The 17,012-nt window shown below is 45.8% G+C and overlaps 1 protein-coding gene across 1 annotated transcript; it reads right to left on the bottom strand.

The window, feature by feature from the left end:
• Positions 1-12,866: 12,866 nt before the first annotated feature.
• Positions 12,867-17,012, bottom strand: Tmem30b (transmembrane protein 30B; the record flags this gene model as incomplete). The annotated part of the gene is given in 1 exon segment (XM_005399166.2): positions 12,867-17,012. A coding segment is annotated over 1 exon segment (1,059 nt). The 3' UTR covers positions 12,867-15,924.

The raw sequence follows: 17,012 nt of genomic DNA, 5'->3' as shown, positions 1-17,012 counted from the left end.
GATAAGCAAATATATGTGTACCACTTCAAGGTTTTGGCTGTCTGATAGTCCGAATGTACAATCAGGGAATAAATATCTCAGGAAAAGCATCTGAAGGCATAGTAATGTGTGTGTGTGTGTGTGTGTGTGTGTGTGTATACATGTGTGCATTTGCACACATACTCTTTCTGGAGAATGTCTCAGAACAGCATCCTTATTTAATCCCAAATGCAACAGAACAGGGCAAATGAACAAGCATTGTTTAACCGTGGCGTTGTTCCACACCTTATAACTGGGTACCAGAGGCGATGGAAACTGGATCGCTTCTCAAGATGCCATTACAGCCAAGCAGAATCTCATTAAAAATCAATTCCTTGGGTCCATAAAGCCAGTTTATTTTATCTTCCCGGAGTGCCTGCTGCTAGCAGTTACACAGGTCCATTGTGTGGTCGTCTTGTCTGTTGGAACGCTGCACAAAACAGCTATTTAAACATTTCCCATTTTTATATTACACTTTATAATTTTACAGTAGTTTAAGTTTACAGGGTTTGCTTCGAAAGCTCTGCATATCTTGTTACGTGTGTCAGAAGTAGCACTGCCAGTCCTTGGGTCTCGCTAATTAAATATTTGCCGTTATAAACTTGGTGCTGTCCAGTGTGAATGTGCAGATTGAACTGAGTAGCAGGGCCTCCAGAGCTAAGCGTCTGACTTGGGCATGTTCAGCAGATTCTCGTCCATTGCTGATTTCACATTGTTGGGCTGTGGTACAGCACAAAATCATCAGGTAGAAAATTTGCTCTTTTGATGACTTTAATTCAGATACCTCTACACAATTCAGGCTTCCTAGAAATCAATACGCATGGACCAAATTTTATAAATGGGGAGTTGAAAGCACATAGAGATTTAGTGACCTGTGTAGGTCACACCCTGAATGAACAACAGAGGGGGAAGAAATTGGAGAGGCTACCCTGGCCCATCTGGAATCTTTTAACTTTTCAACCCCCTTCAGTAGGTTTAGGGGCTGCCTGATTTCAAAGATCAGTGACCTTTGGGGATCGTGCCTGGTAATGAAACATAGAAGCTTGAATTCCTTAGATTTCAGCTATTCGCATCCATGACACACGCTACTTGCATTTTAGAAGAGTCTCTGTTGTGAGGAGAGTAAACAGAGATGGTATGGGATTGAAGTAGGTAAAGGTTTAAAATCACAATACACACACAATGTTCTTTCCCTACTACATGTGTGAGCTAGCTTAAGAGTATCACTAATTTTTTTTTTTTAAAAAAAAGAACCAGGCATGATAGCACACACCTATAATACCAGCTACTCAGAAGGCTGAAGCAGGAGGATCTCAAATCCAAAGCCAGCCTGGATAAATAAGTGACACTGTGCCTCAAAATAAAAAAATTAAAAGTGTTGGGGCTGTCGCTCAGTGGTAGAGTGCCCACCCCTGGGTTGTCACTGGCAGGAATCAAGTCCAGCACACACCTCTGTATAACCTTTTTCAAATTCTCAATGGAAAACAACAGGGCTACTCTCTGTCATGAAATCTTTATTTTTTTCCTTTGGATAGTGGTGAGAGTCAAACTCACAGCCTCACACTTGCCAGGCAGGTGCTGTGCCACTGAGCTATATCCCCAAGTATCATGAAATCTTGCAATTTTGACAATTTCATTTCTCTCCAAGCAACCATCCCTGGAGCTTATTCTCCAATGCTCTGTCCATAAGAAGGAAATTAGTGTCAGAACAAAGAGGTGCTGGTTCAAATACTTGCTCTACACTCCTGTTCTTCATAGAAATTCATAAGTGTGCTAACACATTAAGGGCTCTAAAGGGTCTGCCTGGAAGCAACATTGTTTTAAGTTGTTTGACCTTGGACTTTCTCCACGGGGCAGCAAATCAGCCACATACAACATCTCATGAAAGCAGTAATAACCTGCTGAAGACAGTTGGGGGAAACAAGTAATCCTTCCACATTAAAAATTTTAAAAAGGTTCTATGCCCAAACTACTGTAAAAGATCCCCTGTAAATCCTCAGTCACAGGTTCCTACTTCTGGGAAGGGATCCAGAGGCTCAGCCCAAACTCCTGGTTTGAGAGGAGGTAGCACAGAACATGAACTAACATGTTTCGGTCACATGGTTAGCTGGTGGTGAAAATAGACCAAGTGCCACACCTGTCAGCCACCTCCCTATCCAGTGCGTGTTGCTGTCATCACTCTGCCCCTCGGAGCATCTTTAATATTCCCTTGCCCTAGATATCTGAGTGTTTTGAATCATTTTCAAGTATAAACAAAATTGAAATGTTGTCCCATGGTTTGTCGGTGCTACTCTTTGTTGACAGAGTCTAGGCTGGGAAACTAGGACCTGGATAGAGCTCCAAATAGGAGCCCCAGGAACTTGAAAAGGAGCAGCTCCGGGAGCGGCAGGAGTTTTAAAGAATACTGAAGGTTTCCAGACAGTTACCAGTCCAGGAGGTGCACGCTGAGGAACAGATCTGGAAACTGCCAAGCAAGCGGGTGAGAAAGCGGCAGAAGCGGGAAATGTAGGGCAGCAGTCAGGGCTTGACAGGGCTCTGGAACGTGAATCCGCAGCAAAAACGGATGGGGCCTTAGCATAGGAAGGGCAACAAGGAGAATTACCGCACCTCAACATGGAACTAAAACTGGCGTTGAATGCCTGGGTCATCTGTAAACCGCCTAGTCACCTTATCTGTGCAGCTCCCGTACTAATCGAACTCTAAAACCGACTCAAGCGTCTGTGTATCTCAAGAATAACTTGATTCCCCGAGCTGTGCTGAAATGGATCCAAGAGCCCAACAAGAAACGATTTTGATGGAAAAACACAAATCCCGATTCCCCGGGCAGGGTGGGGAAGGTGGGGTTAAGCGAGTCCTGCCTGCAGGCTTTGCTGGGATCTCTCCCCTGCAGCGGTTCAGAACAGTGCGTTTCCAACCTTGGCCAGAAAAGCAGCCAGGGGGAAGAGAACTGGCTCGGTTTCCCCCACCCCACCACACACACGTTTACAATCACGGAAGACATCTTTTCCCTCTAACGCTGAAAAGCGTGAAAGCAGATACTGGCCCTGAGTATGTCTGATAGGCTGGCTTTATTTCCTGTCAACAGAAATAACTGTGATTTATACCTGGCCATCAACTTCACACACTCTCCAACGACGCATACCGAGAGCGCACAGGGAGAGGCGATGCTCAGAGCCGTGGTGGACGCGATCCAGCCGGGCTCCCCGTCCGGAGGAGGCCCCGGGCAGACGGGGATGCTTCAGTCTTCTCCTCTGACACCGCATCCCCGCGTGCATCCTTCCAGCGGGGACGTCGCTTGGCTTCACGTGAGCTCCGAGCCCCTCCTGCCCTCCCCAGCTCGGGGGCCACCGGCTGCTGATGGGGCTGATCCATGCAGGCACCCGGCACGCTATTTTATTTTTCCAATATTCAGGTCCATCAGAGGAGTGAGCGGATTTCGAAAATGCCATTTTCTTCTCAACACTGATGGATGGCACAGGTCGTACAGACTGAGTGAACGCGGCTTCTCTGTTAATGTCATCACAGGTCATCTGGTTTTGAATGGCGAGGCGCTCTTTCCACCGCTGTCACAGTTCTGTATAACGCGTTCAAGGCGCCATTACTCCCAAGATACACCTTTAGTTTACGTGCCTCTAAAGAAAGAAAATATGCTGCCAATTAAAATATGACTTCTTACTCTTAAACTGTTTTATTTTGTCCTTATTTTTAAAACGTTTAAATTTATTTAGGTTGATTTTATGTATCACGCTTGCGCAGGAATGAAAAGGAATATACACATTAAATAAATTGGCTGAGGTTTCCCTGAAGCGCCTTTTCCTCTGAATGACTGTAGAGACAGAATCTTCAATATTCATTTTATTGAACATAAATGCAGTATTTTGCCCTTCAGCATGAGTGGGACACAGTGCTAACTACAGCACGATGGTCTCCTCTCCCGTAGTGAAGTCTAAGGGCCCCGCGATTGTAAGATGCCAAGAATATGAGACATACTCTGCTGTTAGGAACCTTAAAGTATGGGGGAAAATGTGGAGGAAAGTAGCAAAGAGCACAAATCATCCAAACCTGAAGCATTTGCTCAGACCAAATGACTGTTTTGGTGCAAGCCGCTCTCAGGAGCCCAGGGCAACAAATCAATTTTGCAAGTAGGTGGCTACCAGCTTTCCTTCTCAGGGGAGTGGCTAGTGATAGCGGCTGCCGGTTGGCTCATCAAGCTGCAGGATGCGTTTACACAGTTCCTAGGAAAGACACCTGCCAATACCTACCGGTCTTTCATTTTTTAAAAATGCAATTTCTAACAAAAAAGGATGTATCTGTGTCCATTTTGGAGAGTCCAAATTGGGAGTAACTACTAGACTTATACAGAAGAAAATATCTTATACTATTTGAATAAAAATTAAAGACAAACATTTCTTGCTTAGTCGATTAATTGGAGTGTATTAAAACTCACAGAATTACTATCCAATTAATAAGCATTCATATTTTATTTACTGTCAGTAATTTTAACGTTAATAGTTTACATGCGCACTTTTTTGGGGGTAAGGGGGTACTAGGAATTGAACACAGCGCCTGCGCCCTGAACGGACCTCCCAGCGCAGATTTTTCCAGGCAGGTCCTGTACCACTGAGCTACACCCCAGCCCTCCACCCTGGCTTTTTCATTCTCTTTGTGTTAGACCCCAAGGTACACAGTTAAATGCCAGTGGTTTTGTTTCTGTCCAGCAGAGGGCAGTAGTGCACATCTTCAGAGATGGGTTTCCCCTTACAGGTTGGACCCGCAGCAACCTGAGAAACCATACACTATACACTTCTCTGCAGTCAAACTCAGGTCACAGTCCTCGGCAGGGTCAGCGAGGCCCGCACGAGGAGACCTCAGGGGCTTGGGTGGCAGAACTGAAGCCTTCTCTTCCCAGTTTTATGGCATATCTTTCCTCAGCAAAGATGAGAGGCCCTGTGACAGGCAAAGGAATTCTATTTCTTGCTCTCTACTCTGATGAAAGACAATGAGGAGGAGACGTCCAGGGCTTGCTTCAGTGATGATATCCTCTAACGCCAAAACCGCCAGCCGCTCCAGGATCTCTAGGGACTGACCAGCAATGGGTGTCTCTGTCCCTCTAAACTTTCCACTAAAATTGAATGCTTTGGGCAAAAGTCTACTTACTGCCATTTATATTATTCCATTTAAAGAAAACGTTAGTTTTTCCCAAGTTCCTTGACAAAGTAATGCTTAAGATGCTTAAGAATGAGCTGGGCGAAGTGCTGCACGTCTGTTATCCCAAGCACTTGAGAGGCCAAGGCAGGAAGATTGCCACACGTTTCAGGCCAGCCTGAGCTACCTAGTGAGTTCAAGCTCAGCCTGAACTATTTAGCAAGACCCTGTCTAAATAAATAAGCAAATAAATAAGTAAATTTATTTTAAAAAATAAATGTAAAGAAAGAATGAGCCAGGGAGTGGTCTCCCCCACCCCATCCTCATCCCAGCACTTGGGAGGCTGAGGCAGGAGGATGGCAAGTTCAAGCTGGGGATAGAGCTCAGTGTGAAGGCCCTGGGTTCAATCTCAAGTACCAGAAAGAAGAAGCTAATGTTCTACATGTGTGACTTGAGTTTACAACAGTGCTAGAAAGAACATAGATGAATAGTATCTAAACATGTCATGAAGTTGTAGTCCTGAAATTCTCATCACAGCTTGTTGTTAGTATACACTACTCAGGCTGTAGTTATTTTTTCAGTACCAAAGAGTTCATATAATATAGGGACATTCAGAAATAAGAACAAAATGGGCATGTGTGTGTCTTCCCCCCAGTTTAGGTAGCAGCTTATCACCAGTAGCTGGATGCCCTTTCTCCTTCCCACTGTGTGCACCTCCTCAGAGATGACTATCTGCTGCTGGGTCCCCTGATGGTGCTCCTTGTGCTGTGAATCTGGTCCTTCCACGAATCTCACTGTCTGTCCCAGCCCTGAAATTCCCTAGGCAGGTCAGTGAGTGTTATGGCTTGTGTCTAGATGTTCCTACAAAGCCTCATGCAGTCATAGGCAGGACTTCTTCAGAGGTGGCTGGATCTAGAATGTGTGACACTGGGATTGATTCATGGTGCAATGCTTGGATCAAGGGCACTAGGATTACAGGTATGAGTGTTACTGCCCTAAGTACCCTGGACAAGATAAAAAGCAGAAAGATGCTGTTAAGGTCCCTTGCTTGTTTTGGTATCTTCTGCCTGCTATAAATTTTCCTCCTCTGCCATCCCTGCCTGCCACCCTGTCTTGGAGCCGGCCATTTATGGACTGAAACCTATATAAACTGTGAGCTAAATAAACCTTTCTTCCCTTAACTTTGGGCATCTTTTGTCTCAGCAATGAGAAAAGTAACTAAGACATAATCTAGTACCAGAGAAATGGGATTGTTGCTGTAACTGGACCTGACCATGTGGTTCAGGAGCCTTTGGAACTGTCTTGTGGGAAGCAGAAGAGCCAGGAAAGGTTTGGAAATATAAGATGAAAAAGTAGAGTTGGAACACCTGAGCCTGTACTTGTTGGAGGATTCTGGTCAGAGCTCAGAAGACCAGAAAGTTGATAGAAATCCTGCCAATAAAGTCCAGATTTGGAAGGTTTCTGCTGGGAAGAAGGACTTCCTTGGTTGTTGGACTCCAGATGATGTGTTTTGGCTTGGCGGAAAGTTTGCCATTTTGCTTGTGTCCAGACTTTGCCTGAAACTGAGACTAGAGGCAGTGGACTAATTATTCTTGCAGAAGAAATTTCAAGGCTGTCTAATGTTGAGGCAGTGCCATGGCTACTGTTGGGGCCTTTTAGCCAGATTTATGCTGAGAATCAAGAGCAATGAGCCCAGCAGAATGATTCAAAACATTGTGAGTTTGGCCAGAATGGAAGCTCCAGTAAAGTTGTGGCCTGCAAAGATGGAACAGAAGGGAAACTGGTTACTGAAAATACTAACAAAAAAGCTGGGTACTTCAGAAGAAAACAGAAAAAAATGGCCTGAGGACAACACAAGAACCAGGACTCCAGCTATTGCAGCCTCGGAGTTCTAAAAGTGAAAGACTTTGCTTTGAGATGAGAGCCCCAGTGCACCATGTTCTGGAGTGGTAGCAGCCTAGGGAAGTTGTCCCTCAGGATTTGGTTCACAGGCACTTGACCCCTACAGCCAAGAGAGAAAGAAGCCTGGTCACTGCTCCAGCTGGCGGCAGACCTTGGTATCATCCACATGGTTTTAGGTACATGCAGAATGCAAGAGTTGTGGGCTCAGGAAGGCTTCCACTCAGATATCAGAAGAAGGCCTGGGAGGCCAGGCAGTGTGCCCCTGAGAGGGCAATGTGTGAAGCTGTGAGTGTGAAGCCAGAGGTGCAATGGAGAACCCAAAAGTTTAGAGAAGCTGGGAACATGGATTGTCTGAAGACAAGTGCAAGGAAGGAGCAGAGCTCATCCAAGAGAGAAGCCATGGGAGCTACAACCATTGGCAGTGCTGTAGAGGTGCCCTTTGGAGTGCACAACTTGCCATAGATTGCCAGGGATGCTGGAAGTAAAACTTAATGTTTGCCCTGCTGGATTTTGGTCTTGCTTTGTTCCTGTTCCTTTCTATAGTAACTTTTGGAATGGAAATGTCTATCTTATGCCATTGTATGTTGGAAAGGTTTAACTTTCTTTTCATTTGTATAGGGGCTCACAGCTAAGAGTTTGCCTTAAATCTCAGAGGAGACTTTGGACTTAGACCTTTCAGCAGTGCTGAAACTGTTAGGATTTTGGCAACTCAGAGATGAGCTAAATACCTTTTTCATAAAGGGATATGCATGAGTCTTTGGGAGGCCAGGAGCAGATTGTTATGGTTTGTGTGACACTGGGATTGATTCATGGAGCAATGTTAGGATCAAGGGCACTGGGATTAAGGGTGTGAGTGCTACCCACCCTGAGTAGCCTGGATAAAATAAAAGGCACAGAAAGATGTTGTTAAGGTCCCCTGTTGCTTTGCCACCTTCTGCTTGCCATGAACTGCTTCTCCTCTGCCATGCCAACCTGCCTTGGAGCCCCCATCCCCACCCCCAGTATAGACTGAAACCTCCACAAACTGTGAGCCAAATAACCCTTTCCTCCTTTAACTTTGGGTGTCAGGTATTTTGTTTCAGCAAGGAGAAAAGTAACCAAGACACTGAGGCTATAGAGTTACGTCTGTCCCCCTAGGGTGGGTACAAGCAAGGATGCAGCCCACCTCCTCATTTCTCCAGCCTCTGTTCTTTTTTAGGGTGGCCTGTTCTTGTTCCTTCATAGGATTGGCCTTGACAGTCATAATTAATCATTGTTAGCATAAAAACTGAAAGAAAAAACCAGCCAATGAGATGCCTTGAGAACAGTTTCTTCCTGTGCTGCTTAAGTGTACTTATTCTGAGTCTTCACCATGAACTGCAGGTAATAATGTACCTACTTCCTAGGACTGTTGCCTGGACTGCAATGCGCTAAAGTCCTTAGAAAGTACAAGATAAATGCCAGCTATTTACATTGTCTCTGTTAACTTCAAACATCCCAGGGAGGAGGGCATGGTTCTGGGGTCTCCCTATCTTCTACTCCCCAACCTTGGACCAGTTTTCTCTTCCTCTCCTAACCTATTTCTGCCTTTGCAAGACAGGGCTAACATTAAGGTTGTGATAGAGATGAAGCCAGAGCACAGGAACTTGCTCAGTGTGTTGTCTAGCGTATTGTACGTGCTCAACATCATGTGAGCATTTGAACTCAGTTTAATTGTAAAGGTGAGTTACACCCAGTGCTCAAACCGTCTCTATACCCATTTCCTAGTGCCTGGAAGCCGCAGGAAAAGAACACTGGGGTGAAAGAAAGTTTGTCAAATCAGCCTTTTGATCTTGCAACTTTTGTTTTCAGCATGTTGAGGGGTGGGGCTTTCAGCATGTTGAGGAGGAGAGACTGTGCTCCAGTCACGATGCTCTCTCCTTTGAAGCCCTTTATTGGTCACGCAGCCTCCTATGCTGACTGAGGCGGACCATGCAGAGCCATTCCTTAACTCATTTTCCAGAATCAGAGGAAAGTTTAACATAACAAAATTTTATAGCTCCTGCCCAGTAACATATATTACTTTTTAAAAAATACAAATACCTTTCCCTTATCATGCGTTATTCTTTTACATGTACGATTTTCCTGACGTATTGAAGCAATATTCCATGGTTTGCTGTGACTTGGAGGTTTATGGCCCTCCGGTGGCAGATCAGACTAAACATAATTCATTCATAGCTACTTAGTGTTCAGGGAAATAAACCCCTGAACTTAAATAACTACAGTGTGACCTCTGTAAAATATTATTTATGGTTTTAAAACTACGATTATGTAGATATCAAGATGTGTCAAATGTTATAACCCAAACACCAGCCAGCAAATGAGACAACTATTATTCCACTTATGTGGCTGTTTCTCCACAATGTTATTTTTGTTTAAATGGATCCTGGGGTAATTACCCAGCAGTGGAAAGCCATGTTCATTTACATTTTATTATAGAATACTATAGCCGTTTAAAAACTCTCCTTTATCAAGAAGCACCCCAACATGTAAACATTCCATTGACACACTGCAGTTTAATAAGAAAGACACCGACTACTTTTGAGCAGAAAGTACCTACTCCACAATCAGTGGAGTAATGTAACCCATCTGCTATTCATTTCTGCAAATTAGTTTATGGGGAAACGCTGATTGTACATTTAAATTATCCAGATGGGAATGCTAAGCTTAGTGTTTCCATGCTGTTAAGAGTGTATGTGTATTCCCAGCATGATTTACCCTAAAGTTTTCAAATGTTTCGAGTGTCCTCTCCGCATCGCGTTTGTTGCCTGAATTACTTCCTGTGATTCAACTGTCTTCTAAGAAACAAAACGTTGAGTGGAAGTAAAGGAATAGAATCTCCAGTGTCTCCACTGTCACTGAGCAAGTGCTTGAGGATCCACAGAGACTGCTGCTGGTGCTTGGCACTGGCAAAGATAAAGCTGAAGGAGAAAAAAAAACCCTCAATTCGCATGGAACTAACAATCCAAACAGGGAGGTGGATAAGCCAATATTTAAGTCTGAGGCAGGGGTAAGACGAAGCTAAGGACAGGAAGTGGAAGAGTGAGGAGGGCATCCCAGGGCCTCACGGAGGACACAACATGGAGTCAGGCCTTGGGGGTGGGTGGGGAGTGTAGACCTGGAGCTTGGGTGAGTGCGACCTTGTGACTAGGACAGGAGTGGATTTGGCTCAGGCCTCTCCCGGTTACACAGTGTGGCTGCAGTCTGGTGCGGTGCTGGAGGAAACGCGCATGGAGATTTAGTCAGGAACCTCTGCATGGCCTGCTAAGGCATTTACCCCCCAGCAACACCCCAGGGGGTGTGCTTAGTTAGGCCTGACTGATTTTAAGTAGAGGGATATCATGGTGAGATTTGTGTCTGGGGTCCTTTGTTATGGCTGTGATGTTGGGGGCGGTGTCCACTGGATCCCCCTTTAGGAGGCCCTCCAACTTCCAGATGAAAAATAACCAGGCCTTGGGCCAGCTAGGCGATGAAGGGAGTGCCTGTAGGATATGGAAGCACCAGGGTCTGAGAACACTCCAGGGGGGAAGAAACAAAGGGCAAAGTGAAGCAGGCAGTTTTGGGTTTTGGTTTGGGTGACTGAGGACATGGAGTCCTTTTAAGCCAATGGGGTAGGTTTGGAGGAAGGCCCAGAGAGTTTAGCACTGACTGCCTGGGATGCCTGAGGCCTGCCAGACATTCCGGCATGTCCTAGAGGTGTCTGGAAATGGAAGCTTGGAGAGAAGGAGTTGAAGAAGATTGCCACGATATATGTGATGTTCAGTGATATTTTTATTTTTTATTTATTTATTTATTTATTCATTCATTCATTCATTCATTCATTCCAGTACGGGGAATCAAACTCAAGACCTTGCACTTGCCAGGCAGGTGCTATGCTGCTGAGCTAAATCCCTACTCCCTCGGTGATATTTTTAAAGAGTCATGAAAGTGAATACGTGAGTTAATTTTCTCCTTTAAGAAACACTGCAGAAATACCATTGTTCGGTTTTTGTTTGTTTGTTTTTTTGGTTTTTCTCCAGTACCGGAACCGAACTCACGACCTTGCGCTTGCCAGGCAGGCGCTTTGCCGCTGAGCTAAATCCCCAGCCCCTGTTTTTTTGTTGTTTGTTTGTTTGTTTTTTTGGTTCGGTTTTTGCAAATTATGTTGAAGTAACAGATAAGTGTTAATCCTTAAAGACTTATAGCTTCAGGCTTTTCAAAGAATACTACTTAAAAAACAAACAAACAAAGAATACTACTTACTTTAACTAAATAAGACGAGGCTGAGGACAGGACGTGGAAGAGTGAGAAGGGCTCACACGGTGAGGACACGGTGGCACACACCTGTAATCCCAGCACTCAGGAAGCTGAGGCAGGAAGACTTCTGCAAGTCTGAGGCCAGCCTGGGGTTAAACAGTAAGTTTAAGGCCAGTCTGGACTATACAGTAAGACCCTGACTAAAAAATACTAAACAGAATGAGTACCATTCTTTGTTTTGGGGGGGGGCGGTGAGGAGGGTACTGGGGATTGAATCCAGAGCCTTCCCACTGAGCTACATTCCCAGCTCCCTTTTATTTAAATTTTTATTATTTTTTGTTTTTTTTTATTAGAACATTTTTGCAATACACAGCGACTACATTCATTATGGCTTGGTACATGCACGTAACACATCTTCATTCTTTTTTTATGTCCCCTTGCCCTCCCTTCCCTTCACTGTCTTGCTCCCTTTAAATTTTTTTTTTTTTTTTTTGACACAGGGTCTAATAAACCACTAAATTGCTCAGGCTGGCTTGAACTTGTGCTCTGACTGTCCCGTCTCATCCTCCCAGATTGCTGGGATTACAGGTGTGTGCCACCACGCTGGCCCTGGAATATCACTCGCTTCACCAGGTTTGCACAAAACTGAGCATGGTGGAAAGGAATACATCTCTACCTCTTTGGTCTTGATGGCTTTCCAAGAGCGCATACATTTTGATGGATAAGATGAATGAGACCACATGGTGTTAAGCACCTTGGACTTTCAAGAGCAAAGGCCTTTTAGAAGAACAAAGTATCATTATTAATGACATATGACTTACAGTTTTCATCAGGAATGTAAGGTTCCACCCACTTTAATGGGAACTTAGTTATGACCTCAAGGCGCAGGGCAAGGCTATTAGCTGAGGGTCTTGACAGTAATACCTTTTGCTTCTAAAGAAAAAGATAAATCACAAGGGAACGGGTTCAGAAGGCAGTGAGTCACCATCCACTTGCTGAACTTCTCAAAACCTTGTCACCAGCAACCCTGACAGGGTTCCTTGCCTTCTGCGATGGCTTCCTTTGCTGTGAACCCTTTCCTCCTGGGACCCTCTCTGACCAAGAAAAATGCCTCCTGCACCTTCCTTTTCTCATCTTCTCCTGCCTCTGTGCAACCGCTAAACAGTCGGTGTTTCATTTCATGGCCCAGTAGGATTTTTCTCTGCCTTCTGGGAGCTTGCACGGCCAGGTACATTAAGGATGCTGGTGTCTGGGAGTGGCCGAGTTGACAGGAGGACCATCCTAACACAAGGAGGCCAGGTACTGGGGAGCACTCTCCCCTGCACACGCATTATTACTATCAGGGAAGTTATGGACCAGGGCTGTATCCATAGCATCAACAATCAGAAAATTGTTAGAAAACTTTGCAAAATCTTCACAAAGTGCTGCTCTCGTGTAAGATCTCTTTGGGACCTTAATGTGTCCAGTCAGATTTGCTAAGGGCTTTTTAATGACTCTTTAAAAACAACTGTTTTTGTTGGAGGGAATTAAGAGAAATTCTCCTGGGGGAGAAGATAAAATTTTGTTTTTAATTTGCCATCTAAGATCAGCCAGCTGTATTTTATGTACAAAAAACATCTGGGATGCAAAGAAATGTCCAATGAAAATAAAGGAAGAGGGAATTTACTTGTATTATAGTAATGATCGACTTGCAGCCAGGAGCAAGTAAGGAATGGATTGATTGTGGTTCTCCCACCAACTCACCCTTGAGAAGTTTCTCAGGATTCCTGAGATCACCCACGCAGAAGAGGGCACGAGGCTGAAAGCGAGGCAGAAGGGGTGGTTATACACTGCACAGTGACATGTGCTCTACAGGAAATTCCAGACTTTTATTGTCCTTCCAATTTTTAACAATTGAGTCACCAGCAAATTGCTGATTTGATAATGGAGGCACCTGGAAGATTTTTCTTGTTCTCTTACTGCTGAGGACCTCTCGCTGACCATGTTACTTTCTCTTTTGTTTGTGCTTTCATTGGACAAGGTAGGCCGAAGCACATTTCCAATGCAGCTCTTTTCCATCTTGCTTAGGAGACACAGCTGCCTCTAGCTAGGGAACCGGTACTGGGCAACACAGGACTTCATCTCAGCTAGAATCCTGAGACACCAGGCAAAATGCTATCAGCCACAGGGGTCAGTGCAGGAAAATATTTCATGTTTTCATTTTTAAAGTTTCCGCTGCTTTGTAGTCCCAAATGCCCAACAATTAACTGAAGTTTACAATTCGAGTAAAATACACAGAGAAGCAAGAATTATGACCATGTTCTTCAATATCTATCAATACCAAAAAATTTAAAATATCAACCGCATTTATCAAATTCAAGTAATAGGGAGGGTCATTTAATTCATACGCATGTTGATGCTGCTGTAAGTTCAAATTCTGTTTTAGGAAATTAACAATGAAAGACTGAGCTCATTTTGAGCCTTATTCTGAAAGATTTCCCTGCTGCATTATAAATCTGTTATTAACAAATGAGGAAAATGGCTGGTAGTATTTGTACCTTTAAGATCAGAGTTCAAAAGAACTAAGCAAACATGATAATAAAGCAAAGACAAACATAACCTTTATTCTCTTTTAGAATTGCAGAAAGTAGGATCCATTAATTTTAATAGTATGGTATCCATTAATTTAATCAGAATACCTTAGGACTTAGGGTCTTATTTGAAATTTTATAGCAACAGACTATTTAAAAAATACTAGTAAAATATACTCTGCTCTCAAATTACATGGTAGAAAATATAGTAAGCATTCTTCTCCGACACAGAAGATCTGGGCTACTGAGCTGGTCAAATATTCATAATAAATAAAAATGAGTCAAAGCATATGTAATGATGCTTTTGTAGCCTAAAATCACAATATTAGATTTGACAACAAAATTGTATCACATTTAGGAGTTTGGAAACCAACATGTTGGAATTACTAAGTACTTGTTATATCTAAATAATGGAACAGACTCTCTTAAATCATTCCTAGAAGATTCAGAGACAGACCTCATGACATGCATGTTATCCGTCCATCAATAATTTTCAAAGAATTATAAGAGTCTCATAAAATCAATGTGAACTATTCAATACAATTTAAGATTACACTACTGGAAGCTAAAACATTCTTCAAGATCTTGCACTACCGTAGACTAATGAGAATAAACAGTAGTAACTGGAAAAAGCTATAATAGATAGCAGGCACTGGAGAATTCCCATGAATTATCAAAGAACTCTTTGGTTCCACAAATAACCTGGCAAAATGGTTTTACTTTTAAGTTCTTCTGCCTTAAAAGGGTTTTTGTATAAAAATATTCTATTGGTCTACTTTACACATATTGATGGATTCTAGTGGATCAATAAAATCAACTGCCTGGTTTTACCATTACCTCAAAGGTTCAAATAATTCTAAAATTCTAGTTTACACATAAGATATTTCTCATGATTACTAGAGGAATCATGTAATAAACATGATTACTAGAAACAAATATGTTTCACTTGAGAACATAAATATAAACCCCTTCTATTTCAGATCTAAGACAAAAGGCATGAATGAAGCCCTTCCTCTTAAACATTAAAAAAAAAAAATCAGCCAACACAGGACTGATAACTGTCAGGAGACAGGGGTGTGATAGCACAGGATAGCTTCCCCTCTAAGATTCCTCCCAACTCTGGGCTTTTAAGCTTAAAGCACCCTCACTGAGCCACACAAACTGGTATTGTCAACTTTTACGCAGCATGCGGTAAAGTCTGTTTTACACCCAAAGTACAGGATGAGTTGACACAAACCCTGGCACAACCCATTTGCCAAGTTTTCCAGCGGTAGCATCTTTCCCCACCCACTGCACAGACAGAGAGGACTTCCTCTGTTTAAGGCCGCACCATGATGGGCCCTGCCCCTAGGAACAAATTACTAGCTGAAAAAGTGAACTAGGGTTACTGTGAACTCAGATTACTGCTTCAGGCCAAGAATGCAATCCCCAAATGAGAGGGAATACAGGAAACTCCAGAAGATCTTGTTAAACACGACTTGGAGTGATTCATGCCAGCCTCGGTGTGTCCAGGCTGGGGGGTTGGTGGTAACCTATGCACAACAAGCACATTCTCCCCAGCTCTGCGTTTCTGCCAATTAACTGTGGGCCGCACTGTCGATCCCAACTCCCCACCAGACCCTACACCCCACGCCCCAAGCCAAGCTCCGTTGCCAGAGTCGGGCGTCACCGGCTGGCTGCCTGAAATGAAATGAGAACATCCCAGCTCTCTCAATCACTCGTCCCGCAAGGGCTGAATAGTAGTCTCTAGGGTTCTGGAATTCTACAGTCCTTAAGAACCTGACATGTCAACTTGGTAAGCCAGGAAGTAGACGGAGAATTTGCAAGGTTTCCCTTGCGCCCCAACTCCCCCAGACCAACCGGAGAGTCTGCGGGCACCAGGGGAAAGAGGAGAACCCCTTTCTCTGGGCCTTCTATCCACAGCAGTAGGCAAAGTGCGGAGAGCTCGACAGGGGGTGAGGGGAGATAGCGGGACGCCCAGGGGCGCTCTGAAGGCCTCTGGCCGGAAGCCCAAAGGGTCCTCGGGGAGCTGGCCTCACTCATCGTCGTTGTCGTCGTCGTCCTGGTCCTGGAAGCGAATGTAGACGGCCAGCATGACGAAGCCCACGACGATGCAGAGAGAGCCGACGACCAGGTAGGCGATGCCCAGGAAGGGATTCTTGCCGCCCATCCACGAGATGTTGCTGAACACGAGGAGCTTGTGGCCGCCGAAGGCGCGCACCGGGTAGTTGTAGGCGATGTCCACGCGGTAGGCGCCGCTGGGCAGCCCGGCCGAGTAGTTGCCCTGGCGGATGCGCGCGTACAGCTTGCGGAAGGTGGGCAGCGCCGCCGTGCGCATCCACACCACGAAGTCCTGGTTGACGAAGCCGGTGTTGTTGGGGTCCGGGCTCAGCTCGTAGACCGGCCGGCGCCAGTTGGGGGGCGGCGCGGTGCCCCGGAAGGCGAGCGCCAGGCTGCCGTTGACGAGCGGCGGGTTGCGGAACTTGACGTGGTAGTCGGTCCACCAGGCGATGGCCGCGCGGTCCAGCGGCACCTCCACGTAGGGCGCGCCGGGCCGGCGCTGGTGCCACAGCGAGAAGGTGTCGTTGAAGAGGCTGTTGGCGACGGCGCCGCAGGGCGCCACGGGCAGGCCGCCGGAGAACTGGTAGGGGGCGCACTCGTTGGCCGGGCGGCGCAGCGCGCCGGGCAGCCCGCTGAGCTGCGCGTCGTCGCGGGACACGCCGTAGCGCCGGTTGTTCTGGTAGAAGCCGGTGAGCTCGTAGTAGAGGTACACGGGCCCCGGGAAGAGCTCGGGCAGCGTGAAGTGCCAGGCGCACGAGCAGGGCGGCGGCGGCGCGCGGCCCTGGCCCTGGGCGGCGCACGCGGCGCAGCTGCCCGCGCCCGCGTCGCCCGTGTAGTCGTGCTCCAGCTCCTGGATGGCGTTGGACGAGTAGTACAGCCCCAGGCCCAGCCCGAGGAAGGCCAGGCCGGCGCAGAAGAAGAGCGGCAGCGCGATGCCGGCCGACAGCAGCGGCTGCCAGGCGGGGAGGCGCTGCTGCGTGAACGCGGTGTTGTCGGGCTGGTGCAAGCCCCGCGCCGCGGCGCTCCAGGTCATGGTGGCCCCGGCGCACGGCCGCGTCTCCG

Source organism: Chinchilla lanigera, unplaced genomic scaffold (assembly GCF_000276665.1).
Source record: "Chinchilla lanigera isolate Chin_1 unplaced genomic scaffold, ChiLan1.0 scaffold00065, whole genome shotgun sequence".
In the NCBI taxonomy this organism is placed as follows: Eukaryota; Metazoa; Chordata; class Mammalia; order Rodentia; family Chinchillidae; genus Chinchilla; species Chinchilla lanigera.
The sequence above is the reverse complement of the archived record's forward strand: the minus strand, read 5'-3'. Positions and strand labels throughout refer to the sequence as shown.